At 46.8% G+C, this 27,618-nt stretch overlaps 2 protein-coding genes across 3 annotated transcripts in view; one reads left to right on the top strand and one right to left on the bottom strand.

Annotated features, from left to right (window-relative positions):
* Positions 1-2,276: 2,276 nt before the first annotated feature.
* On the top strand, positions 2,277-17,991 carry LOC127000115 (ventral anterior homeobox 2b-like). The gene is made up of 3 exons (XM_050863534.1): positions 2,277-2,457; positions 15,653-15,840; positions 16,877-17,991. The coding sequence occupies exons 1-3, from the start codon at positions 2,277-2,279 to the stop codon at positions 17,480-17,482; spliced, it is 975 nt and encodes a 324-aa protein (XP_050719491.1). The 3' UTR covers positions 17,483-17,991.
* Positions 17,992-18,194: 203 nt separating this feature from the next.
* LOC126999828 (uncharacterized) overlaps positions 18,195-27,618 on the bottom strand; it is a 50,357-nt gene continuing 40,933 nt past the window's right edge. Inside the window, exons 2-9 of one of the 2 annotated variants that reach the window (XM_050862849.1) lie at positions 26,001-26,342; positions 25,166-25,365; positions 24,083-24,268; positions 23,708-23,803; positions 22,497-22,724; positions 21,352-21,501; positions 19,466-19,628; positions 18,195-19,253 (exon numbers count right to left, since the gene is read on the bottom strand). In XM_050862849.1, the coding sequence (XP_050718806.1) occupies positions 18,370-19,253; positions 19,466-19,628; positions 21,352-21,501; positions 22,497-22,724; positions 23,708-23,803; positions 24,083-24,268; positions 25,166-25,365; positions 26,001-26,337 (2,244 nt within the window). In that variant the 5' untranslated portion in view covers positions 26,338-26,342 and the 3' untranslated portion in view covers positions 18,195-18,369. The remainder of the gene's footprint in view (positions 19,254-19,465; positions 19,629-21,351; positions 21,502-22,496; positions 22,725-23,707; positions 23,804-24,082; positions 24,269-25,165; positions 25,366-26,000; positions 26,343-27,618) is intronic. The other variant, XM_050862848.1, reaches the window with a different exon arrangement.

Below are 27,618 nucleotides of genomic sequence, written 5' to 3'. Positions count from 1 at the left end.
AAGGAAAGACTGCAGGAGTGAAAAAGGGAGTAATTGCAAGGTTGAGAAAGGGACAAAATGGGAAAGGGAAAGTGGAAGGGTGCAGGAGTAGAGGAGTGAGTGGATGTAGGAGTGAGGAAAGGAAAGACTGCAGGAGTGAAAAAGGGAGTAATTGCAAGGTTGAGAAAGGGACAAAATGGGAAAGGGAAAGTGGAAGGGTGCAGGAGTAGAGGAGTGAGTGGCTGTAGGAGTGAGGAAAGGAAAGACTGCAGGAGTGAAAAAGGGAGTAACTGCAAGGTTGAGAAAGGGACAAAATGGGAAAGGGAAAGTGGAAGGGTGCAGGAGTAGAGGAGGGAGTCACTGAAGAAGTAGAGGGAGTGGCTGCAGGAGTGAGGAAAGGAAAGACTGCAGGAGTGAAAAAGGTAGTAATTGCAAGGTTGAGAAAGGGAAGGAATGAGGAAGGGAAAGTGGAAGGGAGTCACCGAGTACTTCAGGAGCAAAAAGGGGAGTGAGGAGGATATTCATAAATTCTTAGATATTCACAGACTTACTGATATGATGGAGCGACCTCTAAGACACTTGCTATTCTTTTCTCTCTTCTTCTTTTTGAGGGTGTGGGGGAAGGGGTAACGCATCTCTCAGAAGACAAATGTTTACGATGAATCATTATTTGTCTTTGATCAGTGTTTGTTCTGTAATGCTTCCCAGGAATGTGAGGAAGAGATGCCGGTCACAAGGCCTGTTTGAAGATACTGATAGTGATGATGACGATGATGATGATGATGATGATGATGAAAATAATAATAATAACAACAATACATAAACAGACACACTAATATTATCACTACCATCAAGCCACTACCACCATCATCACCACCACCACCACCACCATCACCATCACCACCACCACCAACAACAGTAACAACACACTCATCACCTATACGGGAGCGCATCTGACAACACAAAGAGGCTAAAGTGTCGACGTAACTTGACAACACACAAAGAATCACAAAGAAAACAAAACTAATATAAAGAACTATTGATTGGGACACATGGACGGCAGCTTCATTCAGTGTTTAGTTTCAAGTATTTAATTTCAGGTTTGCCTTTCTATCAAAAAACAGGACCTAAAACTCCATAGGCTTCTTATATCACATTCCCGTTCATATGTAACTTGTGTGTGATGTATATTCAACTATCTACAGCGTGTGAATTAAAATCAATATAGGTCGGTATTCTAAAACGCTTCCACCTCTCAAATTATTACCAAGACCGCAAAGGAGATCAATCGCTTTCTCATGAGTGTTTATTTTTCACATTCATGGTACAGAAGCATTGCCTAACTACCACCAGAGTCATAAAACCACCGTTGCCAGATTGTCGTACTCAGAGCATAGTATTTACCGGTTTCTGACGCCTAACATCAGGAATTAACTATTTTAACGATAATTTTAAGTGAATCTCCTTATTGGGGTCCACGAAACAGTTTTTGGGGTCGGAAGTCGGTAAATATAAGAGGCTGAGTAAGACAATCTGGTAACTTTGCATAAAACTGTCCATGGGAATGCCCACAACTCCTACGAAAGCCTTGTCGACGTGTTTAAAAATATGTATAAGAGTAGATGTAAAACTATGTAAAATCAATTAAGTCGAGGGTTGGAGCTGAAATCAGGGAGCCACGTAAGGTTAGAAAGTAAACACCCCTCGCATCGGACTACACCCCTGTCTGCGAACCCCCCCCCCCCTCCCCTCCTGGGCCTCAGTGGGGATGGTATTACTGGGGAGAGTGATCGTAAGGGGGAGATTAGCGTAGCGGGGGAGATTAATCGTAATGGATGAATGAACGTGTTGATGAGGACGGCAATGCATGAGTGAGTCTTCCCATCATTCTTTACAAGCTACTAATGGAAGTTTGACCCACGCAGCTTTTTTTTTATAGTTACAGCACTGACAAAAAAAAAAAACCCGGCTAATCACTACTCCTACGAAAGAAAGTATAGATGATGTGTACTGCTGATGTGTACTACTGATGTGAAGCTTGACCCACGCATTTTTTTTTATTTTTTTTTTTAGTTTTACAGCTCTGATAAAAAAAAAAACTCCGCTAATCACTACTCCTATGAAAGAAAGTAGAGATGAGATGTATTGCCATGCACGAAAAGACGCCAAACCACACAAACACACACACACACACACACACACACACACACACACACACACACACACACACACACACACTGGCCGGTAACTGTTTTTATTTATTGTTTGTGTGTGTTTGTTTGTGTGTTCCAGGAGACATGTCATCGGAAGGCCCCACAACTCTCCCTCCCGCCCACCCCATCACCGCCCTCACCACCACCACCGCCGCCGCCGCCACCACCGTCCCCGCTGCCATCACCACCACCGCCGCCACCACCACCGCCACCAGCGACTCACGGCCTGGCCTCCCCGACTATGTGCAAACTCTGACTGTGCGAGGTATGTGTGTGCGTGTGTGTGTGTGTGTGTGTGTGTGTGTGCGAGGTATGTACGTGTGTATATGCATGATTTTAGTTACCTTATACTCTTCTAATTTCTCCTAAGTTAATGATAAGCTAAATGTGCTATCAATATTATTGCATATCATTATTATCTACTATCATGTTATCACCATTTATCATCATCAGTGTTGTGGTGAATAGCAGGAACGCGAGACGAGGTGGTATAGCCATGTTGAAAAGGAGAATGAACTGCCATATCTATACCGTCTGGCCTCTTTTGTTGTCTCATATCCTTGTGTAAGAGATTGTGTCTGTGATGGTGGCTGGCAGGGCGGTGAGGGAGGGCGGACTATATGAGAGAGAGAGGGAGGGAGAGGGAGAGAGAAACTACGTACACAGCAGGAGGACCATGAAAATGAGAGAGAGAGGAACTAGCTATATGGCAGAAGGACCAAGGAAGAGAGAGAGAAGGAGGGAGATGGAGAGGTACTGAGTGGATGGCAGGAGACGACCAAGAAAGAGAGAGGGAGGGAAAGGGAGAAAGAGAGGAACTGAGTAGACAGAAAGAGGACCAAGAAAGAGAGAGGAAGGGAAAGGGAGAAAGAGAGGAACTGAGTAGATAGAAAGAGGACCAAGAAAGAGAGGGAGGGAGAGAGAGACGGAGAGGAACTGAGTAGATAGCAAGAGGACCAAGAAACAGAGAGAGGGAGAGGAAGAGAGAAACTAGATAAATGGCAGAAGGCCCAAGAAAGAGAGGGAGAGAGATCAAAGGAGAGAGGGTGGGTGGGTAACAACGTTGCCAGATTGTCGTACTCAGCCTCTTATATCTACCAACTTCCGACCCCAAAACTGTCTAATGGGCCGCAATAACTAGATACATTTACAATTATCGTTAAAATAGTTAATTCCTGATGTTTCTTGGCAATAGTTAGGCGTCAGAAACCGGTAAATACTATGCTTTGAGTACGATAGTCTGGCAGAGGTGGTGGGTAATGAGATGAAAGGCCGAGAGTGCAAGCGTTGACTGGCTCTAAGGGAAGCGAGAGAGATAACATCAAATAGGCCGGGATGAAAGAGTCTCGTGCAGGGCGGAATGAATGGCGCGAGGAATGACTCAGTTCGGGAAGGCACACACACACACACACACATTTTTAGGCCGGTGCTTGCTTGCTGAACCTTGATGGGCCTTGAGATATCATTCCCTGTGTGGACGATGCTGTATTCAAGGCCACTTTTACTAGGCTGGTACATGGACGAAGTGGACCTCTTTTGACGGACCGATTTTTGCTTATGTTGCTGTTATTTTTTTGCTTTTTTTTATCTTTTCTGACTTTTTTTTTGTTGTTGTTGATGTGTATATTTTTTTAATGGTCGTATAGTTTGAATCTGTTTGTGTATTTATCTATCTATTTTTCTATTTTATTTGTTTATTTATTTTTTACTGGCCAATGAATGCACTTAGAATCTGTATTTGGGTAAGAAAAGAGGTGGAGTATTAGTAGTAGTATTATTAGCACTATTATTATTATTATTATTATTATTATTATTATTATTATTATTATTATTATTATTAGACAAAACCTAAAACGACAACCCGCACAAGAATCAAAGTCAAATCATCAAAATCTCAACTAAAACTCGCAAATGGCGCAAAATCATTATTATCATCATTACTATCATTATCGTCATTATTATCATCATCAAAACACAAAAAAACATAATCTTACCTAAAGTCAAATCACCGAAAACTCAGCGACTCGTAAATGGCGCCAAAGGTTCCCAGCAGCCATTGAGCGGATCCCCAAAGAGGCAGAAGAACCGTCCGCTGATAAACAAATAAAAACCAGGGAGTCGGGCGGCCGCGATGCCCACCAAAGAAAGCCTCCCGGGGCGTCGGCGCGGCAATACGAGAAGAGAAAAATATTGGGACTGACAATGGGAGAGGCAGTGTGACTTCTGACGGGCATTGTGGCGGCGGGGGATATCGGAAAGATGAGGAAGAGAACTGAAGGAGGAGGAATGGGAGGAATCAAGGGAAGAGGAAGGGGTGGGTGGGCGGGAGGAGCGTGTAGGAGGGGAAATGGTTGGAAGAAGTGGATGGGAAAGAGGAAAGGAGGGGTTGTAGGCGGCGTGGGATATCCGAATTAAAGATCACGAGGAAGAAAAGTGGAGGAGGAGGAACGGGAGGGGAAGGAGTAGCGTGTCAGAGGAGGGAAAACGGACGAAGAGGTGGATGGGAAGGAGGAAAGGAGGGATTCAGACAACGGGGGATATCCTAGTGATCATGAGGTAAAGAACAGGAGGAGGAGGAGGACTGGGATAAACAGAGGAATGAGAGAAGTGTAGGAGAAGGGGAAGCGGGTGGAAGAGGTGGTTAGGAAGGAGGGAAGGAGGGATTTAGACTACGGGGGATATCCTAGTGATCATGAGGTAAAGAACAGGAGGAGGAGGAGGACTGGGATAAACAGAGGAATGAGAGAAGTGTAGAAGAAGGGAAGCAGGGTGAAGTGGTTAGGAAGGAGGGAAGGAGGGATTTAGACTACGGGGGATATCCTAGTGATCGTGAGGAAAAGAACAGGAGGAGGAGGAGGACTGGGATAAACAGAGGAATGAGAGAAGTGTAGAAGGGGAAGCGAGTGGAAGAGGTGGTTAGGAAGGAGGGAAGGAGGGATTTAGACTACGGGGGATATCCTAGTGATCGCGAGGAAAAGAACAGGAGGAGGAGGAGGACTGGGATAAACAGAGGAATGAGAGAAGTGTAGAAGGGGAAACGGGTGGAAAAGGTGGGTGGGAAAGAGGGATCAAGGCGGGTATAGATATCTCGGTATGACGTCAAGAATGCGATCAGTGCACGAATCCGCGGTCAGCCGGAAATCATCGACTAGTCCGTCCTATATAATGATCTCAACAGGGGCGGCCTTTTTATCCTCTCCGTGAGTTTTGTGTGCCCCGCCTGTTCCCTCTCGGCCCTTCCCTTCCTCCCATTCTCCTTTGCCTACTTCAGTGGCTCCCCCGCGGCGCTGAGGAACTGACAACAAGATGCTATTTCCGTGGAACCGCCGGCGAGGTCACTCCGCTCTTACGTCCAATGATAACGGTAGATTTAATGGGTTGTTGAGGGTGATTGCGATGGCCGGGTATATAACTGACAAGAGGGCATAGGGACTGTATGAAGGGGACGTGGGGACTGTTTAAGAGGACGTGATAACTGTTAGAAGGTTAGGTTAGGTTAGGTTAGGTTAGGTAATGTTAGGTTAGGTTAGGTGATGGTGACTGTTTCAAGGGTGACTAAGTTGGCTATTCTATGAGAGAGCCATGGAGTAAAAAGTGAATATAAAAAGAAACATACAAATATTCGCTCACATTTGCCGTTTTAACTGTTTCTTCAAGGGGACGGGGTGTGTGTTTTCAGGGTGACTAGGTTAAATATACTAGAGAAAGAAAACCAAGGAGGAAAAAGCGAATTTATAAGAAGAAAAACAAATATTCGCTCGTGTTTGCCATTTTAACTGTTTATTCAAGGGGACGGGGTGTGTGTTTTTAGGGTGACTAGGTTAAATATACTAGGGGAAGAAAACCAAGGAGGAAAAAGCGAATGTACAAGAAGAAAAACAAATATTCGCTCGCGTCTGTTGTCAAGTAAGCGATTCTTGCCGACTCCACCCACATGACCAAGTCCTTCTTACCCTTAAGTCTGTGGCTGAAATGTACTCCCACGTCTTTCTCTACCTTCCTCTTGTCTTACTTCTTACAGCATAAAAAATAGCTTAATCTTTCCTCTTTCTCCTCCTCTTCGCTTCTCTGTTATTTCCATGTTTATCAAGGTCTGTGTCTTTCTTTCTTAACGGTACTTTTTTTTCCTGTCTTCTATTCATTTCTGTGTCTTTATTTCTTTACTTTTTCCTGTCTTCTATTCGTTTATGTGTCTTTCTTTCTTGATGGTACTTTTTTTTCCTGTTTTCTATTCATTTCTGTGTCTTTTTTTACTTTTTTCCTGTCTTCTATTCATTTCTGTGTCTTTTTTTACTTTTTTCCTGTCTTCTATTCATTTCTGTGTCTTTATTTCTTTACTTTTTCCTGTCTTCTATTCATTTCTGTCTTTTTTTCTTTACTTTCTTTCCTGTCTTCTATTCATTTCTGTGTCTTTCTTTTTTTACTTTTTTTCCTGTCTTCTATTCATTTCTGTGTCTTTTTTTACTTTTTTTCCTGTCTTCTATTCATTTCTGTGTCTCTTTACTTTTTTCCTGTCTTCTATTCATTTCTGTGTCTTTCTTTCCTGCCTTCTACTCATTGCATCACTGAGGAAACATCTTAACCATACTTCAACTCAAGCCTCTGATCCTTCCTTTTCAACCACTAATACCACCCCATACCTCTACCCCCCCTCACAGGATACAGGAACTCTCCCACTATTCACTTATCCCTTCTTACGAGACAACCGTTCCTAGCCACTTACCTCCACCGCCCTTTGCCCTTATTAACTTCCCCTCCCTCCCTTTTTTCCTTCCTCCCACACGAGTCATGGAGCCCTCGCCCATATTCCCAAACATTTCGGGGCGTACTCTTTTGATTCGCCCACATTTTTTTATTCTTTTTATAGGAGCAGCGAGTAGCAGGCTTTTTTTTTGTTATTGTTTCCTTTTTTTGTGCCCTTGAGTTGTCTCCTTTGTTGTGAAAAAAAATACACGCATTCGATAAGGTTGATGTCGAGGTTGTGGTGTGGGTGTTTCCATGGTTAGTTTTATGAGCCTAGTGATAGTTTGACGAAGCTTCTGTACTATATGAAAAAAGAACACTCCTGAGAACGCAACTTATCTCCTTCGTGACCTTTGCAAGTATCTGTTGTGAGAATCGAAAGCGCCTGAAAATATGGCAGTCTTTTTCGAACTAGTCTCTCACTCAGCAACCTTTTTTTTTTTTTTATCTCATTTTGGGCATCTTACCATTATGATCTTTCTCTCGACGGAGCCTCATAAATTTAGGTTAGGTTTTCACACATCCTCAGTATCAAAATAGTTACCGTAGGATCACGCAAGCACTTGATAAACACCACCTGTGATTTTTTTTTGTACACCAGAGAAAGCGGTCATGAGCAAAAAACATAAAATAAATGAATAAAGAAAGAAAGAAAGGATAAAATAAAAAAAAAGCAAATTGGAGAAATACCACAAGCTACTACCCCTCCAAAACCAACTGTGGTGAATTCGAAAAGCTTGTTCAAAAATTGCTCGAGGGGTGTTTTGATACTCCCCTCTTGACTGACTGAGGGAAGAACTCCACTTGTATCCATTATAGACTGATGGTTCTCAGCTGTATAACTCTCCTTCTCAACCACTTGTCTTCACCACCCAACACACTCAACAGTCACCTTGTCTAACACCCTATAAGTACTCGAACACCCTTTTTCTACCATACACATCTATCTTAACCACTATCCATTACTTAACCAGAGTCTACACAACCACAGCCTATTATTCTTATTTATACAACAACACCCCTTCCCTCTGTCTATATAACCACACCCCATCACATTATCTATACAACCATAACCCCATTACTTCTGTCTACACAACAACACCCCATCACTCCTGTCTGCAAAACCGCACAGCCCATCACTTCTATACAACATCCCATCACTCCTGCCAACACAAACACACCCCATCACTCCTGTCTGTAAAACCGCACAGCCCATCACTTCTATACAACATCCCATCCTTACACTTACTTCTACACAAACACATCCCATCACTCCTGTCTATACAACCACAGCCCATCACTTCATCAATACAACCAGCTCTTCACTCTTCAGACAGCCGCTCCTCCACCCCCTTCCATCCTATAGGACTCGAAGGGGCTTTCTGGGTGTTCCTGGGCCACAAAACTCCTCAGGGCACCGCGTCACCGCCTGGAGCCTCCAAAGGGGTCGGTCCTGCGGTTCACAGCCACCGCGAGGATAAAGGAAAAAAATCTATAATCTGGCATTGAGGGAGGAGGAGAGCCCCGCCGAGCACCTTTGGAACAGACTAATTATTGTCAAGTAATACGAACTGAACTTTTTTCCCGGTGCTTTGGTGGACACGGCCATTGAGGAGGAGGAGGAGGAGGAGGAGGAGGAGAAAGAGGAAGTGAGTTTCTTTTGAGAGACAAGAATGGAAACGTTTCTTGCAGATACACAATAATGAGGATGAACCTACATTCGACATGGAGGAAAAGGAAGTTGTGGAGAAAGGGAAAGAAGGAGGAGGAGGAACGGGGGGAGTAAAGGAGTAAGGGAAGGGAGTTTGCTAGGTGCCTTTCTCCCCATACACACTAACACTAATACACACTGACACTAGAGGACCATACACTACCACTATAACACGAACACAAGAGGACTATATACAAACACTTTTTTTACAGCTGGTAACACTGCACTATAGACGGACAGTACGGAAAATCATGTAATGGACAGGAGTCGCAGCGCATTGAGACATTACTGCATATTTCTTTACTTTTACGACCTTCAGAAAAAAAAAGTATATATAAAAAGCCAATCACACTATAAATTGAATACTTAAGGGGAACAACATTCTAGAGGTCTGAAATATAACGATTCTTTTTCTTCTCTCTGCATGTTTTTTTTTCTTTTACGACTTCAGAAAAAAAAAACATATATATAAAAAGCCAATCACATTATAAAAGAAATACTTACGGGGAACAACATTCTAGAGGTCTGTAATATTACGATTTATTTTTCTTCTCTCTGCATGTTTTTTTTTTCTTTTACGACTTCAGAAAAAAAACGTATATATAAAAAAAGTCAGTTACATTATAAAGGAAATACTAATGGAAAACAAAATCCTAACGGCCAGTAATATTAAGACCAGTTTTTATCTGAATGTTTTCCACGGTGCATTGTGCTTGTTGGGGATATTTTTTTTTTTTTTGTCTGTTTGTTTTTAACGTGTTTCTTGTGTGTTTTGGTCGTTTTATGTGCTGTATGTTTTGCGGCGCTGTGTTTTTATTACCTTGTACGTATTCTCCGTTTTTGTTTAGTGTATATTTTCATTCTTAACCCGTCCGCTGCGATTGGCACGGATTCGGCTTTCACTGGTAGCCTGGTAACGTATAGTCCCAGGTCCTTCTCTGCTTCTGTGGTGGATAGTGGAGTGTTTCCCATGTGGTATTGGTATGCTGGATATCCTCTCCCAAGGTGCAGGACTTTACATTTTTCCTCATTGAATTGTAGCAGCCACTTTTTGTTCCATTCCTATAGCTTGGTGATGTCTTCTTGTAGGAAATCCGCGGTCAAGGGGTTAAAGAAATGCTAGTTTTTGGACCATTTTGTAAAATAGAGATTGATGCGTTTTTATTGTCAGTTGTGGTCAATAAATATCTATCTGTCTATCTATCTGTGTGTGCGTGCGTGTGTGTGAGAGGCAGAGAGGGGCGCCGCTCCCGTAGAACTCAAGTCGGGGGTCACACAGCCTCTCCTTACCGCCTTAATGAGCCTCGCCTCGTAACGCCACTGGGAAGGGAAACACACACACAATGGTCGCCTCCACACTGGGGCGTCTCTCGGCTCCTCTCGTCCCCGCCATTGAGCGCCACAAACACACAAGTACACTGTAATATAATCGCCTGACAGTCCCACAATCCCGCCCGGCCGCGAGCACACTCTAAAGGGTATTTAAGCGTCCTGCCTTGGCGGTGGAGGAGGGTCGGGCCGGGTACGTTAGGGGCTAAAGTCCGTGGGAGAAAGGACGGGGAAGCGACGTTAGTGGGTAGAGGAGGTACGCCCACTTACCCCACGGAGGTCGAGGTAGTTGTGGGAGGTTTTTGGGGCCTATTAGAGGGCAATTTGACAAACACTGAGGCCAATTTTATCCTCCGTGATTGTGAGCGGCGGCGAAGTAGCGTCTGTGGTATATAGCGTCTTCAGATACTGGCGACAACGCGACGGTAACCCAAGTCCATGAAATGTTTTAGGTTCGTATGCTCAGACGTTTCTTTCCTCCTCTTACATGAACTCTTTCCAAATGCTGAAAACGAGATTAATCGGGTTCGCATGGGTATTTTTTCACGTTTATGGCGCAGAATATTTGTTACACCCAAGTCACTGAAATACTTAAGCTCGGTATCCTCTTGCAGACATTTCCGCCTCTCACATCAACTCTTTCCTAAGGTTGAGAGATTAATCGCGTTCGCATGAGTGTTTTTTCACGTTCATGGTATACAGAGGCTTTGTTACACCCAGTCCGTGAAATGATTTTGGGTTGGGATTCTAAGACGCTTCCTTCCGCCTCTCACATGAAATCTTTCCTAAGGTTGAGAGATTAATCGCGTTCGCATGAGTGTTTTTTCACGTTCATGGGACAGAGGCTTCGTTACACCCAAGTCCGTGAAATGTTTTAGTTTCGATGGGGGGCTGAAAAGGAAATTACTCACGTTCAAATCAGTATTTCTTCCCGTTCATGGTGCAGAAGTTTTGTTATACTACCACCAGGGTCACCAAAGTACCCATGGAAAGGCTCCCACAACTCCTACGAAAGCCTTGTCGAATGCGTGTGCTTGGGCGCCGAAATCTTTATGAATCTGGACCCGTAATCTCAAACGTATCAACGCCTCTGTACGTCTGTTTGAAAAGCCTCTCAGAGAAGTTGTTGGGATTTCCATGAACTGTTTCCGATAGTTTACCGATAGTTTTACGATAGTTTCCGATAGTTTTCCGATAGTTTACCGATAGTTTACCGATAGTTTACGATAGTTTCCGATAGTTTACCGATAGTTTACGAAAGTTTCCGATAGCTTACCGATAGTTTTTCGATAGTTTACCGATAGTTTACCGGTAGATTACGATAGTTTACCGATAGTTTTCCGATAGTTTACGATAGTTTTCCGATAATTTACGATAGTTTACGATAGTTTCCGATATTTTTCTGATAGTTTACGATAGTTTCCGATAGTTTCCGATATTTTTCTGATAGTTTACCGATAGTTCACCGATAGTTTTTCACGGCTTCTTCATCTTAAACGGAAAAAAAACGCCCATGGAGACCCGGTTGCTCTCTGTTGCCTTGAGAAATAATAGTAATGGGAGCCTTTAAAGTCCCAAGACGAGCGGGGTATAGGGGACTTTCTAGATTCCCTGGGCGCAGCGAACCCAGCCAGGACGGGAACACAGCCACACTAAACCACTTACGTAAACAGTGTCCCTAAGTGATCTCCTTCAGCTCGTTTCTGGCATGTAAAACTACTACTCAGATCTCTAATCTTATCTTCCTTTCCATCTTGTTCTTGCATGTAACATATTTGTCCGACACAATGCCGCGCTGCAATCCCCTCTTTGAGCTTGTTTACTCGGCTAGACACATTTATTTTGGTACATATTCACTTTATTTAGTATCAACGCTTGGCTGTTCAAGTTATGCCTCCCACAATTTCCTTTAACTATATACTACACACACTCTCACTCCCTCACTCACTCACTCCTCTCTCAGCTTTTTTACTCAGCCAAACATTTATTTTGGTACATGTTCACTTTATACTACATCAACGCTTGGCTGTTCAAGTTATACCTCCCACAATTTCCTTTAACAACTGCTAAACACACACTCTCAGTCCCTCGCAGGCGTGCTCTTCTAAAAAATATATATATAAAAAAACTTCCTCAGAAAACTTTTGGGTCTTTGTCGCCGCGCGGATTTACCTTCTACAGTTCCTCTCACCATTTCTATTGGTCGCCGAGAGGATTAGGCGGCGTAACGCGACCCAGAAGTATAAGATAAACATTCGTGTAGACCTATTATTGCCTCCACCCTTTCCCCTCCTTCTCCTCGACCCGCTTCCTAAACACTCACTCACTCTGGTACTGCGCCAGCTTAAGCACTCTCGGATCGGAAACCAAATAATGTCACCGCTGATACAATCGTAGTCCGTTTGTCCCCTTCAATTTAGCTCACTCGATGCTATCTTTGGGATGGATGCTTTCAAGAGGATATTAGCCAGTGCTGCGAACCTTCTTCCTTCCCTAACCCTTCGCTCTGGCCGTCTCGTCTCTCTCTCTCTCTCTCTCTCTCTCTCTCTCTCTCTCTCTCTCTCTCTCTCTCTCTCTCTCTCTCTCCATGCACCTGGTTTGCTTGGGACTGTTAGTGCTTGCTTATGCATGTTTGTGTGTCATTCTAGTGCAGGGCGAACCTTGTCTACGTATAACATGTGTGTGTGTGTGTGTGTGTGTGTGTCAGTGGGTGCTGCACAGTAGTCGTTGTGGCAGTGAAGATGATGGTGATGGTGATGGAGACGGCGGTGACAAGGGCAGTGATGATGTGGCGGGGTGGAGATGGGAGAAATGGGGTAGGGAATGGCGGGGCGGGACGGGGCGGGGCTGGGCGGGAGAGAGGCTGGCGCTGCGCTAAATAAACTTGTCAGAAAAGAGCATCGGCACGTCAGTCAGAGGGTTGGCGCCATTATTGTATCATCTGCCGCCTTCTGGCCCGCCGCGTTGCCATCTCGCGGCGCCACATTTAACCCCGCGTCTCCCATGCCCCCGAGGCGGCCTGCGAGGGGCACGGCGTATCTCAAGGAGCCGGAGAAACACATTCCTGCCTTAATCTCACGCGGACGGAGCGGCGTCGCGGCAGCAAAGGAGGGACAGCGAGGATGGCAAGAGCGGCGGTCGTGGGGGGCCAGACTGCGTCCTTTGAGGGGAAGAGTCCGGGGCGGTTTGGGGCCGCTGAACAAACTATGCACAATGTTAATGGTTTTAACAGATAATGGACAATGGGCAATGGTGTATTGAAAACGCTTTCAATACCCCTGGGTTGTGGGGGCCAGGAATCAAAGAGCAACGGTGGCGCCCTCTCGACCGCGCCGGGAGTAATTTCAGTCTTGGATTACCTCACCGTCTGTTCAGAAGGGGCGGGGAGGCTTCATGGGAGACAGCAGCAGGAGGAGGAGGAGGAGGAGGGGGAGGAGGTAGAAGGAAGAAGAGGCAAGCTGGGACTGAAGAGGGATGAGGATTATGATTATTAGGAGGTAATGTGGGAAGAAAACATTGAATAATAGGACGGGGAGAAGGAGGAGGAGGAGGAGAGGCTGAGAGGGGGAGAAGGATGAGGCAATCTGGCAGAACATGTCCCCAAGAAACCGGAAAGCAAACAGACAAACAAATAAACAACTTGGGAAGGGAAGGATAACCCGCGCATGAATAAGTTCCTGCCTGGGGCCTCACAACACACAAAACAACTTACAAAACAACATACAAAACCACTTACCCTTTCCTTCTTTGCTTCCTCCTCTTCTTTTCTGCTTCCTTCTCTTTTCCTTCCTTTCCTTTTCTCTTCTTTCCTTTCCTTCTCTTTTCTCTGATTTCCTTCCTCTCCTTCCCTCCTTTCCTTCTTTTCCCTCTCTCCTTTCCTTCTTGCAGACACGCACACATACGCCTCAGCTACCCCAATGTTTGTCACGCTAACACACTATACTCCCTAAATAATCCTTCTTTTTGTCAGTGTTTTAGAAGGTTAGGTAGGTCATGGGTAGGTTACAGGCCAACACACTGTATACTAAATCATCCTTCTTCTTCTTTAATGTCTAAGGGGACTGGGTAGGCCATGGGTAGGTCACAGGCTAACACACTGTACACTTAATAACTATCCTTCTTTTTCTTCAATGTCTTAGAGGGTTGGGTAGGTCATGGGTAGGTTACAGGCCAACACACTGTATACTAAATCATCCTTCTTCTTCTTTAATGTCTAAGGGGACTGGGTAGGCCATAGGTAGGTCACAGGCTAACACGGTACACTTAATAACTATCCTTCTTCTTCTTCAATGATTTAGAGGGTTGGGTAGGTCATGGGTAGGTCACAGGCTAACACACTATTCACTAGACCACTCTCCTTCTCCCTTAGTGTTTTAGGAGGCTGGTTAGGCCGTGAAACCAAGGCTATCACTAATAATTTGTCTTAATCGAGAGCTCCGCTGCCTCGCCCACCATACCTATTGTTTACATTTGAAAGCCACTCAGCTGATGGCTGCGGGGCTCGAGCCTATCAAATTATTACTCGTTTTCCACTAAATTCTTGAAAACTGGGATGATATTAGAAGACCATAGGTTATAATTAAACGTGAGAATGGAAATGGTAATGGTATGCAGTCTTCCTTCAGCCTCAGAACGTGTTAATTGGTGGTAAGAGGCAAAAAAATATATTAGTCTATCAAATTATTACTCGATTTTCACTAAATTCTTGAAAACTGGGATGATATTAGGGGAACATAGGTTATAATTAAACGTGAGAGTGGAAATGGTAATGGTATGCAGTCTTCCTTCAGCCTCAGAACGTGTTAATTAGCGATAAGAGGCAAAAAACCTATTAGTCTTATCGTTGGTGATGCTGCCTGACTGGAGGTCTACGTGTGTTTTCCCCGCCTATCGAGTTGTTCCTCTCACACAAACAGACACAAATATTTACGGCATTCTTTAATTCGTCTAATCTATATTGCGAAAGAATGTCGTCGCGCTGATAGAGTGACAAATCCCCAGCTCGGGAGGAAGAGTAACAGATGACTATCGCGCTAATCCCTCCCCGCGGAGCCCCCGAACATTGACTCGCCATCAGCTAAGAGGATCAAATACTTGTTAATAAGCCCGCCCGCCGCATAAAGAGGATCAACTCGGCCTGTAATTAAGAACGTGACTTAAATTAAGAGGATAACAGAACAAACAAAATAAGGTTGTGGTGTCGGTTTTCCCCGCTGCGAGGGCTTAATAAGGGAGGGAGGAAGGGAGGGGGAGCAGGCGAAGGGAGGGGAAGGGAGGAACCTGACGAAAGAGGTGGAAGAGGGACGGCTGGAAGGGAGAGATAAGAGAGGAGCCCTGTGAGAGGAATAATAGAGAAAGCTGGAAAGGAGAGGTAAGTGGAACCTGTGAGAGGAGAAAAAGAGAAGGAGTGAGTGAGATGGCAAAGCCTGGTAAAGGAGTGACATGAAGACATGGAGGTAGTGAAGACAGAGGGAGAGGCACAGAGGGGAGAGAACCCACTAAATAAACAAGCTATAACGAAGGGGTGCAAGAAAGATGAGCTACGCAGAGGAGCAACTGAAGGCCAGGAAAAGCTGTACCAATACTCCCACCAACAACTTTTACACTAGACAACATAATGAGTTAAGCGACACAAATGTTTCTAATCTAACTAATCGTAACTTTCGCTTCCCACCAGACGCCAACGGCCAGGTGCGGGAGTTGGTGTTCCCGAAGGGGCTGGACCTGGATCGCCCCAAGCGGGCCCGCACCACCTTCAGCGGGGAACAGCTGGCGGCCCTGGAGCGAGAGTTCCGTCGCAACCAGTACCTGGTGGGGCGCGAGCGGTGCTTGCTTGCCGCCCGCCTAGGCCTCTCCGAAACACAGGTGACGCCCGCCCCCCCCCCCCTCCCGCGGCTTGATGTTCTCACACTTATCTGTGCCTAGTGGTATTGACTGGGGGCTGTATACGTGGGTCTGAAAAGTGGTTTAACTAACTAACTAGCTCCCACCCCCTCTACCCGCTCCTAATTATATGATTACTAACTAGCTACCTAACTAATTAACTAACTAAATCCCAGCTAACTGACTCCACCCTATTCCCGCTACTCGCTGTTCTTAGACTTATCTGGGCCTAGTGGCGGATGGGTTTGTATACATGAGGGTAAAGGACGACTAACTAAGTAGCTATCCCCCGCCCCCCCAGCCCCCGCCTGCTCGCTGCTCTCATACTCGTCTGGGCCAAGTACCTGATGGGAGGCTGTACACATACGGCTAAAAAGTGGACGGCTTAAACAAAACATTCGCATAGTCCCGTCCGGTTCATGGGCGAGGTTTGAAGTGTGTAGAGGCGGCGTGAAAGTGTGTCATGGGAGGCGCTGCGGGCGAGGCTCAGGACTCACCACAGCAGGCAGGACGCGCACAGCATCTTGGCGTCTTGCTACTTGACACATTATAACATTTTTTTTTTAACATTTTTTTAACATTTTCAAACGGCCACTCACGCCGCCATTACCGTGTACCTCCACAACACAATTCAACAACACAAGTCACTCCATACTTAAGATAATGTTGCCTGAATCATTGCCGATATTAATTATTCATAGTGGATCAAAGGGAAATAAGGATTTTTTGTTACATATCGAAAAAAAAAAACTACATGCACACGATGTTCGGGTATAATATGTAAATAATAAGTGTATAAGTGTGTGTGTGTGTGTGTGTGTGTGTGTGTGTGTGTGTGTGTGTGTGTGTGTGTGTGTGTGTGTCTCTCTCTCTCTCTCTCTCTCTCTCTCTCTCTCTCTCTCTCTCTCTCTCTCTCTCTCTCTCTCTCTCTCTCTCTCTCTCTCTCTCTCTCTCTCAACACACCCACACACACAAACAAACACACAAAGCACCACTACAACAACAGTTTCTCACACAGGTCAAAGTTTGGTACCAGAACCGCCGGACCAAACACAAGCGGGACCGTGAGAGGGAGCACGAGTCCCCCGCGCACGGCCGCCCCCTGCTGCCGCCCCTCACCCCCCCAGCGCCCTTCACCTTCACCTCCCCAGCCACCACCACCTCCCTGCAAACCCTCCCTCTCAAGCCCTGCCCCCCAAGTACTGTTCTTCGCCCGTCCAGCACCTTCAGTAGTGACCCTCGCCGGTTAGCTTCTCTCCCTCATCAGCGCGAGTCACCTGGCAACGCTGAGTCTCGGGAGGACGTTGGGGTTCCCTGCTCTTCACCTCCCACCGCTACGCCGCCCCCGACTTCCCGCCACAGCTCCCCGCCTACCGGCCTCCACTACCCAATGTGCTCTTTGAAGCCGGAGAGTCAGGTCCCCCCACAGGCACTCACCCACGCCCACACGCTGGAAAAGAGCATCAGCAAGTCACTGCCAACTCTTCTGGGGACATTTCACTCCCTTACGCCTGGCATGACGCCCTCAGCCTTCCGTCCGCTCTTCCCCCGTCCGCTGCACCACCACCCACTCGCCCTCCAGCACCATACCCTCGCCCGCCCACACCCCGCATGGCTGCCCTAGCTTCCCAGGGTAGCGTGAGGTCACCCAGAGCGGGGAAAACGGAGCGCCAGACGAGCCCTGGCGAGAGCGCGGCGGCAGCTGCTGCGGGGAGTGAAGGTGTAACGTCCACGCCGCCCCCACAATCCCGCGGTCCCACGCCACACAACGCCGCCGCCGTCGCTCCATTACCTCGCCCGCCACTTGGAAAAATTGCTCAGCCTAGCGTGCAAGATTTCCCGCGCCGGTCCTCCGAGCAACAATGGCCACACCTACGCCGCCCATTAACACGAAATTCCCGCTGGCGGCAGTGCGGCCATGACCTCTAGGCTGCCGCGTCCTGGCTCGGCCTGCCTCCTGCCGAAGATAAACGGTGAGTTCGCGCCATAAAAGTTGTCGTTTATGAAAGACAAAAGACTAGAACTTAAATCCTTAATGTGATCCTAATATATTCAGTGATTAAAGTCTTCACTGTTAACATTAGGTGAATGTAACTGGTGCTGTGTTGCTGCTCCGGTGTGTTGGAGGCGCCGTGTTGTGTTGTGGCGTTAGTTTGGGAAGTGTATGGCACCAGTTGTGTGTGCTGCCACCGGTGTGCTGTGTGTGTGACGCTGGTTTGTGGTGCCCCCAGTGTGCGGCGCGCATGTGGTGCCGCTGGTGTGGGAGGCATGTGGCACCAGTGTATGGCTCCTGACACACTGGGGCTGTGCTGTGATAGTTGACGACTGCCGGACAGATGGATCTAAAAAAAATCATTACGTTTTCAAATATTTTATAAGGAAATATTTATCTGAGGACAGTCTCAGCCCTTGTGGCTGCGCCGGGAACGGGCGGCGATTCCGTCACCCCGCCGCCGCCATGTAGAAACCCATACAAACCCAATGAAACCAAGTGCGGGGTGACGGGCGGTGTTATCTGGGCGTGGGCCGCACCACGGCCAGGTACTTGCCGGTGGTGACCAGCGAGGCACAGAGGGAGGACCACACGCTAATGACGAGGGCGGCAACGAGCACGAGGCCCACCAGCATGTAGAGCACGTAGGGGACCACCACCTTGCTGCTGCCCACCAAGTGCCGCTCCCCAAGGGCGTCGTGGTCCAGGGTGAGAAGCGTGCTGACCACAATGTACAGCGACGACGGCAGCGACCACCGCTGGATGGGCCCGAACACCGCGAGGCCCAGAACGATGTAGGCCACCACCAGGCCCAGGTACACGGCCCAGGGCGCGGCGTTCTGGCCGCGCCGAGCCGGGGCCTGCCGGGGAGGAACCACACCCACGCGTCTCTGAAGAGCGGGATTCACGCCCACGGTTGGCTGGCCACCACCTCTTTCTGGCCGATACTGAGGCGTGTTTTGAGCCGAGGCTGAACCGCTGCTGCTCTGGTCGCTGTCCCGCGGCGTGGAGAGGCTGCTTGACCTGAGGGTGGAGTCCAGGGCGGGCACGCGGGACGGCTGCTGTATCTCGGACTTCTGTTTGTCGCCGACGCGCGACGCCATCTCCCTCGGGCCGTTGGGTGAGCTGGAGGAACTGGAGCTAGCGGGTCTGACCCCGCCACCCTCGGCCCCAGGCGGTGGCTCGCCCTCAAACTGTCTAGTTCTGCCCTCCACTACAACACTCTCGCCGACCTTTCCTTGCCGCCCACGCCCACACCTCCACGCCCAAGCCTTGCCCACGCCCTCCCGTATGGTGAAGGCTCCACTGATGGCCAGGAGGAGGACAAGGGGCGCGCCGACCAAGGAGAAGAGAACAGCGAAGACTCTGCTGAAACCCGTCCGTAGCGTCATGCCTCCAGGACCTGGCAGGAAGAAAATCAATCCCTCAAACGGCGGACTCTCAAGCGAAATCGTCCTGCCGCGCTTCGCCTTCAAGAACCAAAGCGACAAGGCGAATATTGGGCCTGAGCAAACACCTGACAGACCAAGACCTTCGTGGACATGAATAGAAGCGAGCATATGTACAAGACCAATCTAGCACCGGCTGCTGGATGGGGACGCGGCGCTCACCTACCTACAAGGGTGGTGAGGGAGGCGGAGTAAAGGAGGGCGCCCGCCATAGTCCACATCGGGGCCCTCGAAGCGTAGCCCGCCCGAGCCGCGTCCAGCACCGCCGTTTCCATCCTGCCCATGTAGGTCTCGATTTTGGTTCGCCACACCACGTCGTACGGCAAGACCTGCAACACCGCCATCACTGAACACACACACACACACACACACACACACACGAAGCTTATCGCGCAATACCAGGCAGTGCTACCAACCAATCCTTCACAATAACACATAAATATATTCCCCCGTGTCTAATGTTATGAAAGAAAAAAATGTTAAATAACTTTGTTGATATTTTACACTCTTGGTATTTATATTGATTGACAAACCAAGCATTTACAATAACACAAAAATATCTTACCCCAGTGCTTAATATTATGTAAAACTCTTTGTTGATATTCTATAGAGTCTTGGTATTCTTTTTTTTTTTTTTTTACAACAAAGGAGACAGCAGCTCAAAGGCACAAAAAAAGGAAACAATAACAAAAAAAGCCCACTACTCGCTGCTCCTGATCAACACTAACACCTTTCATCACCTTCCATAAAATCGTGTAACACTCCCACAGGTTAAAGTGTGAAGCACCTTTGCCAGATTATCGTACTCAGAGCATAGTATTTACCGGTTTCTGACGCCTAACTATTGCCAAGAAACATCAGGAATTAACTATTTTAACGATAAATATAAATGAATCTAGTTATTGGGGCCTAGGAGACAGTTCTTGGGTAGGAAGTCGGTAAATATAAGAGGCTGAGTACGACAATCTGGCAACGTTGGACTGTGCAGATGAAGTGCTCAATAATACTGTAATGAACTAGACAATAAAATGTTGTTGTTTCACTTCACTTTACTTAGGCTGACGTATGCATGATATGGCAAAACTTAGGCTGACGTAAAATAGAGGCCAAACTAAGGCTGATGTATGCTAGGGGTAGAATTTAGGCAGACTATGAACAGGGATGAGACAGGACATGATAAGAAAGTGAGGACAGGCTAGGGAAGGAAGTGTGTTAGGACAGAAAAATTAGTGAAAAAGGACATGTAAGGAAGTGAAGCAGAACATGGAAGGGAGAGAGGACAGGCAGGACAAGGAAAGGAGAGAGGACAGGGAAGGGAAGGAAGCGAGAACAGGACAGAGAATGGAGTATGGCAGTTCGGGGAAAGGAGTGTGAAAGACGAGGGAGGGTTGAGTGGCGGGAAAAGAAAAGGACAGGGAAAGAAGTAAGAACAGGCAGGGCAGGGAAGGAAGTGTGGCAGGGCAGAGAGGGGAGTGAGACAGGAAAAGAAAGGACAGGGAAGGAAATGACGACAGGCAGGGCAGGGAAGGAAGTGTGGCAGGGCAGAGAGGGGAGTGAGACAGGAAAAGAAAGGACAGGGAAGGAAATGACGACAGGCAGGGCAGGGAAGGAAGTGTGGCAGGGCAGAGAGGGGAGTGAGACAGGAAAAGAAAGGACAGGGAAGGAAATGACGACAGGCAGGGCAGGGAAGGAAGTGTGGCAGGGCAGAGAGGGGAGTGAGACAGGAAAAGAAAGGACAGGGAAGGAAATGACGACAGGCAGGGCAGGGAAGGAAGTGTGGCAGGGCAGAGAGGGGAGTGAGACAGGAAAAGAAAGGACAGGGAAGGAAATGACGACAGGCAGGGCAGGGAAGGAAGTGTGGCAGGGCAGAGAGGGGAGTGAGACAGGAAAAGAAAGGACAGGGAAGGAAATGACGACAGGCAGGCCAGGGAAGGAAGTTTGGCAGGACAGAGAGGGGAGTGAGACAGGAAAAGAAAGGACAGGGAAGGAAATGACGACAGGCAGGGCAGGGAAGGAAGTGAGACAGGAGGCGAGGAACTACAAGGGACCCACCTGCCGTAGCTCCGTGGCTAGACCCAGCACAAGGTCAGTCCTCAGCTCTGCCATCTTGCTCACCGTCTCGTGTTCGGCGGCGCCCTCGACCCGCGAGAACACAACCGCCCCCGCCACCCACCACGCCACCACCACCACCACCAGACCCACCTGTCGAGAAAGAGAGACCATTATTATCCACCTGTCCATCTTTAATTAGAACCTCGTATTGATCTACTGCTTCTTGTTCAATGCTGTTTCCTTTTCTATCAGTTCAAGAAGTAAGAAAACATTACCATTATTATTAGTGTGATCCATGAAAGGACACCAAAGGAATTTAAAGAAGAACAGACCTAAACAGAGAACCTCATTACCTCATTAGAGCATAAATGACATAGACCTAAACAGTGACAAATAGAAAAAGTGACAGACCTAAACAGAGACCCTTTTTACCTCTCTAGGGCATAAAATAGACCTTAATAATAACATAAAAAGAAATAACAGACCTAAACAGAGACCCTTTTTACCTTTTTGGGGTCATAAATAACATAAACTTAAACAATTACGTAAATGAAAATGACGTAGGCCTAAACAGAACCTTTTTTACCTTTTGGGGTCATAAATAACATAAACCTAAACAATTACGTATATGAAAATGACGTAGGCCTAAACAGATAACCTTTTTACCTTTTTAGGGCATAAATGGCATACGTAGACCTGATCAATGATATAAATAAACATGAATAGACCTATTAAGATCCATGAAAGGGGGCTGCAAGGGAAAATAAAAAAAAATTATATAGACCCAGAGTCCCCTTGATGAGCAGATATATGAAAAATAGAAGACAGTGAGAGTAAAGCAAGGAGAATGAAATAAGGGAGGGACAACGTCTTTTTCAATGTATTTTAGTTTTTATCAGATCAGGAAGGCAAGGCAACGCAAATCCGGTATGCAGTGACCGATGAATGAATGTCTATTTCAGTAACCATATCAACTTTTGCAGCTGTAAGTCTGTGTATTGGTACTTATTGATAGTGTGTAATTTGCTAAGGTTTTATTTCACTTTCTCTCATTGATTCAACATACACACCTAACCTAACCTAACCTAACCTAACCTAACCTGAAGACAACTTAACACCGCGTCCCCTTCAGAGGCGTCACTTACCTGGGAGAAGAGGGCGCGGGAGGCAAGGGCGAGGGATCTGGTGCCCAAGTTGGCGTCCTGCAGGCCTCGGGTGGTGGGCGTGAAGTAGAGGCGGTAGTGGCGTGGGCGGGGAGGCTCGGGGTCTGTTCTCTTCACCTGCACGCCAACGCTACGCCGGCCGATGGGGAGGAAGTGGCATGGGCAGTTGCAATAGCGTGGGTTGTGTGATCCCTGCTCGTCCCTCAAGGGCTGTGGAGGAGAATTAAGAGATGTGAGATGGGATGTGAGGGAGAGTCCAACGTTGCCAGCCGCTTATATTTCCCGACTTCCTACCCCAAAACTGTCTTCTGGGCTCCAATAACGAACCCCATTTGTAGTTATCGTTAAAAGAGTTAGACCCTGATGTTTCTTGGCAATAGTTAGGCGTCAGAAACCGGTAAATACCATGCTCTGTGTACGATAATCTGGCCTCTGAGGGAGAGATGGTTATGGAATGGCTACAACCAATGGAATTTAAAGAACAGACCTAAACAGAAAACCTCATTACCTCATTAGAACATAAATGACATAGACCTAAAGAGTGATATATAGAAAAAAAATGACAGACCTAAACAGAGACCCTTTTTACCTCTTTAGGGCATAAAATAAACCTCAATAATAACATAAAAAAGAAATGACAGACCTAAACAGAGACCCTTTTTACCTCTTTAGGGCATAAAATAGACCTCAATAATAACATAAAAAAGAAATGACGTAGGCCTAAACAGAGAACCTTTTTATCTTTTGGGGTCATAAATAACATAGACCTTAACAATTACGTATATGAAAATGACGTAGGCCTAAACAGAGAACCTTTTTACCTTTTGGGGTCATAAATAACATAAACCTAAACAATTACGTATATGAAAATGACGTAGGCCTAAACAGAGAACCTTTTTACCTCTCTTTATGCAGTACATACTCATTCATGGTTACTGTAAAAATTACCCTAAGTGAACGTATTACAGTAAGATATCCTTTAATAAGACTGCTATGTAAACTGTAGCATGAAAAAATTACACGAGATAAATTATACAAAATCATGCAAGGCTTATTTTACGGGGGTGGGGGGGGGCTGGGGGGATCAGTGTGGCGCCCCTCGCGTGCTGGGTACATACTACACACGTTTGCTCTGCCTGAGTAAACAAAGAAAAGGAAGAAAAAAAAGTAAAAAAAGTCTTTCGCGTCCTGACCGGCTGCGGCTGGAAGGCGAAGCGCGTGGAGTTCTTGACGATGTGTGAGTACTGGGAGGAGACACTGTCGGGGCGCGAGGGCGTCTCCCCCACCACCTGCAACAACAGAGAGATATTTTACAGTGAAGGAAGCAGCTACAGGGCACAAACAAAACAAAAAAAAAGGAAATATGAGTGTCCAGGGATTTTTTTTTTTTTTTTTTTACAATGAAGGAAGCAGCTCAAGACACACACACACACAAAAAAAGTAAAAGACAATGTTTTCCAAGGCTTTCACATTCATGGTGCAGAAGCCTTGTCAAACTATTACGAAGCTCATAAAACTACCAATGGATATACCCTCTACAGCCCACACACACACACACGCACACACACCTCAGGCTCCAGGAATCGAACTCTCTTCTCGCCGTCCAGGTCCCAGAGCGGGGTGTTGCAGCGCGTGGAGACGGGCGTCGGGGCGGCCAGCGGGCGGTCAAACAGCGGCGGGATAACAGGGGGAATGTAGTAGTGGCCGCGCCCCTCCGTGCCGTCCTCGCCCGCCCAGTCCTGCGGATCCTCAACCTGGGGACGGAAAAAGTGAAGGTCAAGTAAAGTTAGGGGGCATATCATCGACGCATATGCTAAAGCTGCGCGTGGCCTTCATCTCTTTCTCCTTCTCATTCTTGTTCTGTCTCCCCATTTCCTTCTCTTTCTTCTTTTCCTTGTTCCTTTTCTTCTTCTTCATCCATTCTTCTACTTCTCGTTCATCACCTTCTTCCCCCTCACACATCTCTCTTTCTCCTTCTCATTCTTGTTCCTTCTCTCCATTTCCTTCTCTTTCTTCTTTTCCTTGTTCCTTTTCTTCTTCTTCATCCATTCTCCTTCTTCTCTTTCATCACCTTCTTCCCCCTCACACATCTCTCTTCTCTCTTTCTCCTTTCGCTCCCTCCTCACGCCCCCATCTACACCCACGGTCTCTCTCCCACGCATGTCCACCCTTAATACCTCCATGTCCACCCTTTTCCTACCTATCGAGACGGCAATGGCTCATCTCCGTCACTCTTGAGCTAGTGGTGGGAAATAACCCATTACCCCGGAACTCAAAAGGCATAGCATAAAACTAGGCAAAAGGGTAAAATACTGAATATAAAACCTGCAGCAGTGACAAAGAAAAAAAGTAGAGTCGTAATTTAATGGTGGCAGAAATTCAGACTCTCATAATTTAGTATTTTAGAAACAGCCAAATTTTCATGAGAGGTGGAAGTGCATATACAACATAACAATAACACCCACAAAGAGATGGCAATATTTTTTTTACAGGTAAGGAAGCAGCTCAAGGGCAAACAACAACAACAGAAAAGAGTCCACTAGACGCTGCCCCGCACAAAAGAAAAAAGAACAAGAGGTCAGAACTGTTAATAATCGTGTTTTCCTCTGACTACGGTAACTAATTTCGGTCCCGCGGGAGAGCATTCTAACCTGGGCCGGGAGCTGCGCGGTGGTGGAGGCTGAGGGCGGGGAGGCGGGGACCTGCTGGCTGGGGTGAACGGGGGTGGAGTGGCGGGAGGCGACGGAGGGCGGGCGGGAGGTGGCTGAGGGCGGGCGGGACGGTCGGGGCGCCGAAGTAGGGCGAAGGGCTTCCTCCTCCATCACGCGCAGGTCCCGCACGTCACTCTCACCTGGAAACATGACACGTGATGGCCACGAGACACACAAGAAGTAGGCAAAATAAATCCTAATATCTTCACCTCTGACCCTGATAAGCATGCAATAGCTGTGTTTGGATTACGTTAAGTGTTTTTTACTTATCTATTTTTTGACGGAAAAGAAAACAGCTCAAGGGCAATACACAAAGAAAAAAAAAGGTATTCACAGTTAGCCAGCAGAGAGGTCAGTTTCGGAAGGAGAGGCGTCTTGATATTCCCTTCGTTACTTCCTCTGTCTCTCTCTCTCTCTCTCTCTCTCTCTCTCTCTCTCTCTCTCTCTCTCTCTCTCTCTCTCTCTCTCTCTCTCTCTCTCTCTCTCTCTTCTCATTTAAGTTATGTCCTTATTTATGTATGAATCAGGACTTGGCAGCACTACACCTTGGTTGGCATTCTCAGACGCTCCCGCCTCTCACATTAACTATATCCAAAGGCCGGAGGGAAGATCGATCGGGTTCTAATGAGTAAGTTTTTAGAATCACTGTACAGAAGAATGGTCACACTACAAGAATGGTCATAGAACTACACCTGGAAATGCCCTAAACTCCTATGAAAGTCCCGAATTGATTAAGAATATGACCCCTTGCCTCTGGGCCGCCCCGTGCACGTGCCTGTGTCGGCGTGGTAGTGGTAGTGGGTGATGGGCGTCGGCTGGCTGGGGTCGGGCGAAGGGGTTTTGACGGGATGTCGTGCGGCAGCCCCACTCCCCTCCTGCTTCTGCTCTGTCCGCTGAATCTCCTCGTCCAGGGTGTCGAGGCTCCAGGGCGTGGTGGGGCGGTTGAGGGGGCTGCGGCCGACAGGGGTGCCATCATCCGCTGGCCGTGGAGTCGAGGCGGTGGTGACGCCTTTCCCTCCCGCCGGGCCGCAGAGCGTGGCGTGGGCTGGGGAGAGCTCCGGCGCACGGGCAAAGTGTCTAGTGAGCGCCGTCAGCCACCCACTGCTTGGCATCCCGGCTGAGAAAAGAGAAGAGGGTTAAGGATGGAGGGAAAAGAGGGAGGGTAGGGAATCGGGTTATAACAGCAGCGACATCACCACAGTCACAATAACCCCCTTCAGTATAGTATGGTGTTTCCTATAGTCCGACCCAGCTATGAAGCAGCGTTACCAGATTGTCGTACTAGGTATACTTTTTTTCGTCTGCTTGAGGCCCAAAACTGTCGAGCCTACACTGATAACGATATACATTTACAATTAGAGTACAGGTGGTTAATTAGGTATCGATGTTTTTCTGCAATTGTTATGGGTCAGAAACAGGAAAATACGATGTTCTGAGTACGATAATCTGGTAACGCTGCTATGAAGTCAATTTGGGCGGGGTCCACTCGGGGAGTTCCCTGGCCATAGCACTGCCAAATCTTCGTTTATGTACACAGGATAACTGATACACAATTTCAAACAGTACGCGGATGGCACATGAGGGAGAGAGTGATGTATTGGGGTGAAGCGGAAGCGGTGTGAAAAGGTTCTAGTGTCACCCAAACTGACCATATTTGTGTCGCACTGTAGTGGTTGTGAATATATATTGAAGAGTCTGAAGAATGGAGTAACACTGTAACACATAGGTTTAGAACATTAGGGAAAGAGAAATGATGAGCGACCGCCTTCCTTGTGTATTATGAGCTGTGGGTCTGCAGTTGACGTAGATTTATATAGATGTTAAGACAGTAGCAAAATTCGCACAGTTACAGATATCCCAGTGCTATTTTTATTAATTTATATGTACTGGTGATAAATATGCACCTGAGGAACAAGGGTGATAGCAGCAAACTAGCCCCTGACAGTAATTTCCGATAATGCTATAGTTGTCCACCCAAAGAAGACGCGGGACCGATTATAGAAAATGTTATTATTAAGGAGAAACTTTTACTTTCTCTGAAACCTAATAACTGAGTCTTCCGTCTGGTTAGATGTATAAATATTTACTAATGATGGGAATAAGAAGTTCATAAAAGGAGAAGACTAATAATAAGAGCTAGATGATGAAAAAGAAGAAGAAGAGGAAGAAGAAGAAGAAGTAGAAATATGAAGTTTAAAAGAGGAAGAGGAGAGACTATGATAATAAAAGATGAAGAAGAGGAAGAAGAAGAAATAAAAAATAAGAGATATGAAGTTAACAAGAAGAGAAGATTGATAATAAGAGAAGAAGAAGAAGAAGAAGAATGCAATATTAACAGTAGTAGTAGTAGTAGTAGTAGTAGTAGTAGTAGTAGTAGTAGTAGTAGTAGTAGT

The sequence above is a fragment of the Eriocheir sinensis genome, chromosome 17, assembly GCF_024679095.1.
Source record: "Eriocheir sinensis breed Jianghai 21 chromosome 17, ASM2467909v1, whole genome shotgun sequence".
Lineage (NCBI taxonomy): Eukaryota > Metazoa > Arthropoda > Malacostraca > Decapoda > Varunidae > Eriocheir > Eriocheir sinensis.
This window is presented reverse-complemented; position numbering and strand designations above follow the sequence as displayed.